The sequence below is a fragment of the Bubalus kerabau genome, chromosome 4 (genome assembly GCF_029407905.1).
Source record: "Bubalus kerabau isolate K-KA32 ecotype Philippines breed swamp buffalo chromosome 4, PCC_UOA_SB_1v2, whole genome shotgun sequence".
NCBI classification, from domain to species: Eukaryota; Metazoa; Chordata; class Mammalia; order Artiodactyla; family Bovidae; genus Bubalus; species Bubalus kerabau.
This window is the reverse complement of record NC_073627.1, coordinates 136,353,457-136,359,256: the sequence shown is the minus strand read 5'-3', so window position 1 is coordinate 136,359,256 and position 5,800 is coordinate 136,353,457. Positions and strand designations below refer to the sequence as shown.

The following is a 5,800-nucleotide window of genomic DNA, read 5'->3' as shown; positions in this document are numbered from 1 at the left end:
TCCTATCCCCTCGACTTCACTCCTTCACCACCAAAATTGCACACCCTCGACCTCCCGAGGTGCGGGGTTCTCGCCTCCAGGGCAGCCGTTCTGCAGCTACCAATCTCCCCAACACTACGCTCAGCCTGGTGTCAGCTCAGGGTCAGGGGCCCAGGGAGCAGCAGGAATGTGGGCGGCAAACCCTAGGGAGGGCGGCACAAAAGTTCCCGAGGTGCTCGACCTGAGACCCCTCACCCGCTGGAATCCTCCTCAGAGGAACTTTGTCCCAGTCCCAGGTGAGAGGAGTCCTGGACAGGAAAGGAGAGGTGCGGGGTCGGGGTCGGAGCGCACACCTTCCGGGTTCCCCAGAAGTTCCCAGGCTGCAAAGGGAACTCCGCTGTGTGTTTTCAATCCTTTTTCTTCCTGCTGGGGGGAGAGTGTCGGAGGCCACTTGCAAACCACCCCACCTCACTGCCCCCCGCCCCGCCCTGCGATCCTATAAGCGCGCTCTCTCCAAGTGCCGACACCAAATAAACATACAGGAGGCTATTGCTCTTTCGACCCCGCGCTGCGCGCTTTACGCTTCACTTTCAATTACATCCCTCTTTCCTCTCGCCTCTCGAATTTTCTTTCCTTCTTCTCTTCTATTTCTCTCTTTTTTTTTAAGATCCGCGAGCGGTGCGGGCGCCGCACGTTGGCTGCGGCCCGCTTCCTGCTTTCTAATGTTCCATTGTGAGGAGCTTCCATTGTGACGTCGCGCCCCTTCGGCTGGGCTTTGTCTGTCCATATATGGGCAGCTACGTCACGGAGCTTTCCCGGGGCTCAGATAAATAGGCTGGTGGAGTTCCCTGGCTGGGAGCTTTTGGGCAGCAGTGAGCTTGCTAGGAAGCGGCGGGGCTGGTGCTGGCGGTAGCAGCGGCAGCGGCAGCGGCAGAGGCGGCTGGCAGAGGCAGTGGCGGCGGTGGCGGTGGCGGATCGGGGGGCGGGGGGGCCGCGGGCGCGCGTCTGTTGGTGATATCAATATTGAGGCCGCGTGCGACCCCCTTGGACCGAGATCTCCCCACCCCACCCCAACCCAGCCCCCACCCACCTCGCGCACACGCCCCCCCACCACCACCACCACGACCCAGCCTCCTACCACGGCGCCAGCTGAGGCATCCAAGAGGATTACCCACCCTTTGCCCTCTCCCCCACCCACCCCTCAAAAAAGAGAAGATCCCTTCCCCAGGCCCACCCCTTCCCCTCTTCCCTCCCCCCTCCCCCCGAACTTTCCCTCTCGCATGCTTTTCCCCTGCACCACCGATCGCCTCTCGGATGCCGCTTGCCTGGAAGCTGCGTTAGGAGCGAGCGGCGGCGGCGGCGGCGGCAGCTCGGGAGTGCTATGACCGGCAAACTCGCCGAGAAGCTGCCGGTGACCATGAGCAGTTTGCTAAACCAACTGCCTGATAATCTGTACCCCGAGGAGATCCCCAGCGCGCTCAACCTCTTTTCTGGCAGCAGCGACTCGGTAGCCCATTACAATCAGATGGCTACAGGTAAGGGCGGCGGGGAGGCGGCGAGGCAGCGAGGAAGGAAAGGGAGAGAGGAAGAGGAGGAGGGAACAAGCTAGCTACGGATGGATAGATGGATGGATGGATGGAGAGATGGGGGGGTGGCCGCGCGCTGGGAATTTTCCGGGGGGCGAGTTGCTTTTCCCACCCACTCCTCCCGCCCTCCCCGATCGGGAAGGCTCGGTTGGCGACGCCACGGTAGAGGCTTCGATTCTTCCGGGTGGGGGCAGCCGCCGACCGAAGGGAGGTAGGTGCGAGCGGCTCTGGGGTTCTCCACTTAGGGGGCGCGATCGCCGGGCTGCGCGCAAGGCGTAGTGCCATCGCCCCCTTTCCCGGGAGGAGCCCAACGTCCCTTTTCACCCGCGCTCTCCCCCCTTACTCCCTCAGCCTCCCACCCGGGATGGAGCCATGTGCGGCGTGGAGTCCCCGCGGTGGGAGAGGTACTGCGACGCTGCCTTTCCAGGGCGTTCAGCAAAGCCGTGGGGGTGTGGGGACGGCGGGGAGGGGAGAAGGTGGGGATCCACCCGCCCGGGGGCTGCCACGGGGGGCGATCCCCGGACCAAGGAGCTTGGGAAGAGCGGCCACTCCCGCCATGGAGACACCGGCCGGTTTTCCGCCGCCCTCCACTCTCGCTAAGCTGAGGCTAGGCTTTCCCCCTCCAGCAGGAGCCGAAAGCTCCTTCAGGCCCGGAGGAGGCTGGGGCTGGGGGAGGCGGCGGGAGAGCTCCCTTTGCGGGCAGCACCCCTCTACGCGCCGAGGACAAAGCGACGGAGCGCTCCGGGTCAGCTACCCGGGCGCGGTGCGCACAGGGGGCTTCGTCGGGGCAGGAAATGCGCGGGGTCCGGCGCGGACAGGGCTAGGGGAAGAGGGCCGAGTTCTGTGCGCTGGAGAGCGAGAGCCCGGCGCGCTCCGGGTCTGAAACTACCTGTAGCTGCAGCTACCTGCCCGCCCCACCTCGGGAATAACAACAATGCTTCTCGCTCTCGCGCCTGTGTGTGTGTGTGTGTGTGTGTGTGTGTGTGGTACGGGAGTGTGTGTGTACGGCGTGTGCGGTGTGTGTGCAGCAGCCACTCCACACCCCGATCCGTAGTATTTTGCTGTATCCAGGTTGCGCCCGGGAGCGCGGCACCGCCCGCTTTGCGCTGGGCGCAGCTTTCTTTCCTCTTATCCCATCCTCTGCGCACTCCACGCGGCCGCACCCTCCACACCTGGGCAAGGACCTGGGCGCCCCGGCCCGGGAGCCGACTCGGCTTCACTCACCCCTCCCCTCTCTCCCCCGCTCTCCGCAGAGAATGTGATGGACATCGGTCTGACCAACGAGAAGCCCAACCCGGAACTCTCATATTCGGGCTCCTTCCAGCCAGCCCCCGGCAACAAGACCGTGACCTACTTGGGAAAGTTCGCCTTCGACTCCCCTTCCAACTGGTGCCAGGACAACATCATTAGCCTCATGAGCGCCGGCATTTTGGGGGTGCCCCCGGCCTCTGGGGCACTCAGCACGCAGACCTCCACGGCCAGCATGGTGCAGCCGCCTCAGGGGGACGTGGAGGCCATGTATCCGGCGCTGCCCCCTTATTCTAACTGCAGTGATCTCTACTCGGAGCCTGTGTCTTTCCACGACCCCCAAGGCAACCCCGGGCTCGCCTATTCTCCCCAGGATTACCAATCGGCCAAACCGGCCTTGGACAGCAACCTCTTCCCCATGATTCCCGACTACAATCTATACCACCACCCCAACGACATGGGCTCCATGCCGGAGCACAAGCCCTTCCAGGGCATGGACCCCATCCGGGTCAACCCGCCCCCTATTACCCCGCTGGAGACCATCAAGGCATTCAAAGACAAGCAGATCCACCCGGGCTTTGGCAGCCTGCCCCAGCCGCCGCTCACGCTCAAGCCCATACGGCCTCGCAAGTACCCCAACCGACCTAGCAAGACCCCTCTCCACGAGCGGCCACACGCGTGCCCGGCGGAGGGCTGCGACCGCCGCTTCAGCCGCTCGGACGAGCTGACCCGGCATCTGCGCATCCACACGGGCCACAAGCCCTTCCAGTGCAGGATCTGCATGCGGAGCTTCAGCCGCAGCGACCACCTTACCACTCACATCCGCACGCATACGGGCGAGAAGCCCTTTGCCTGCGAGTTCTGCGGGCGCAAGTTTGCGCGCAGCGACGAGCGCAAGCGCCACGCCAAGATCCACCTCAAGCAAAAGGAGAAGAAGGCGGAGAAGGGGGGTGCGCCTTCTGCGTCCTCGGCGGCCCCGGTGTCCCTGGCCCCTGTGGTCACCACCTGCGCCTGAGGCTCGGGCCCCCAGATCCCACTTTTCCCCTTCAGTGTCTCCCGGTTGCTCGCCTGAATGCGCAGCCGAAAAGCTAGCTACGGAGGCGCAGGGGCCGCGCCCTGGCCTCTCCATGGACGTAAGGCCCCTTGTTTCCCTTCGCTGTCCCCCGTCTCCACCCTTTCACATTGGCCGACGGTCGGGGGCCAGGGCAAGAGGCGCCTTCCCCTCGCTGCCCACCCCTTAGCCAAGGCGTGGGGGCGGAAAGGTGGCGTCTAGCCCGCTTTGTTCAGTTCGGATCGTCTTGATCCAGGGGCCGCCGGGCCGGGCCAAGGACCTGCCGGGGACTGAAGGCGGGGTCAGCCCAAGCCTCGCCGGACCCAAGCACCTCACGGTTCCCCCCACGTGTCCCTCGATTCCCCCTCGAAGACCCGAGAGGGGGAGGGGGTAAGGAGCGCACCAAAGCGCAGAGCTTGCTGCCCGCCGCACGCACGCGCGCCTGCGTGCGGGGATGCGCGCGAGTGTGCGTGCTCGCGTGTGTGTATGTGTTATGTGTGCGTGTGTGTGTTTCTGTGTGTGTGCGCGCGCGCGCACGCGTGTGTGTGAGACTCTTGAGCTGAACTGGGCTGTGTCCACCCTAAACTCTTCCCCACTTCGGGTCCCCGGGCCGCTAGGGAAACGTCCCAGCCTGGGGGCCTGCGCGTGGCGGGACGAGACGGTCTTCCATCTGCTCAGAAATAATGTTTCTTACAGAAATGCCTCGGATGCCGCCGCCGCGGTGCTGCTACCGCCGCTTAGGGTTTGGCCCCTCAGAATCCCTCCTTTTCCGAGCGCTTCCCTCTCAAGGCCTCAGGGCAGTTTGATCTGCGGGGAGAAGGAGCAGCCATCCTTGAACCTGCCTTTTTAGAAATGTGTTTCCTCAGCCCCACTTTTTAAAAATCTCTCTGAGTTTGCTCTCTGCCTTCCCCCGCCTTTCCCCTCTAAGCCTTTTACCATCTCTTTCCAAATCTTTTTTCCAAAAAGGCAGGCCTCAACCAGCCACCCCATTTCGCCATCTTTTTGTTTTCTCTCACTCACGTACCCATTTCTCTTCCCACCATTGATTGGAATGCAGCCTTTTTTTTTTCCCTTTGTCATCATCCATACAACAGGTAGAATTCAAATTTAGGTAAATGGCATGTGTGTATGTATGGATGTGTATAAATATGTGTGTGTGTTCACACACACATATATATATACACACACACATATATATATATGACCTGCACACAGTATGTATTTCTAGCAAAATTAAATCTCTAAGGTACTTGGCAATCCAGTGCAGTGCACCGGAATAAAGAGAACTTATAGGCATATACAGCTTTAAACGATTTATTTTTTATGAAAAAAAGGAACCAATGAGACTGTATCTGCCTATGTGTGTATGTGTATGTGAGTATGTATATATGCATCCATAGAAACACATAGACACACATCAGTGTCCAAATTTTCCTCAAGTTATGGGGATGTCTGCATTAATCCATGTTGATGAATGAGGCACATCTCTTCCATACCCCAGTCTCACCTTCTCCCTGCCCTACCTCACCTCTTCTCAGGCACCCCCTCCTCCCCAGCCTCCTCCGCACAGGGGGAACTATTTGGATGTGGAGTAGTAGGGAAGCTGGCCTGAGACACAGCTTCCAGTGCAGTCTTGCCTGAATGTACTGTTCCCTGTTAGCGTTATTTCTCCTGGGGTCAGTAAGCTGCCCAGAGAGAAGGAAGACAGGTCTGGAGTTTACAGAATGTCTGTTTTTAAAGTCACTTTATGCGTTTCCCACTTTTTTTTTTTTTTTTTAAGAAAAAAGCACCGGTTTTTTTGGTGGTGGATAAATAATACTAAAAGGAATCTAGTGAAAGGGGGAAAAAATCATAGAGCAAGAGGATTGTGGATTTCCAGGTACTTGGATTTTTTGTAGAAGAAGAGAGAAGTGGATGAAGTTTGCCAGGAGGGCCC

General features: G+C 60.1%; 1 protein-coding gene across 2 annotated transcripts; it reads left to right on the top strand.

Annotated features, from left to right (window-relative positions):
- Window positions 1-1,360: 1,360 nt before the first annotated feature.
- On the top strand, window positions 1,361-5,534 carry EGR3 (early growth response 3). 2 transcript variants are annotated; one of them, XM_055580271.1, is made up of 2 exons: window positions 1,361-1,514; window positions 2,819-5,534. In XM_055580271.1, exons 1-2 carry the CDS (start codon window positions 1,361-1,363, stop codon window positions 3,826-3,828), a joined length of 1,164 nt encoding a protein of 387 aa, XP_055436246.1. In that variant the 3' UTR covers window positions 3,829-5,534. The 2 variants fall into 2 exon arrangements, with proteins under 2 accessions (XP_055436246.1, XP_055436247.1); XM_055580272.1 differs by lacking the exon at window positions 1,361-1,514 and adding an exon at window positions 1,759-1,969.
- The last annotated feature ends 266 nt before the right edge of the window (window positions 5,535-5,800 follow it).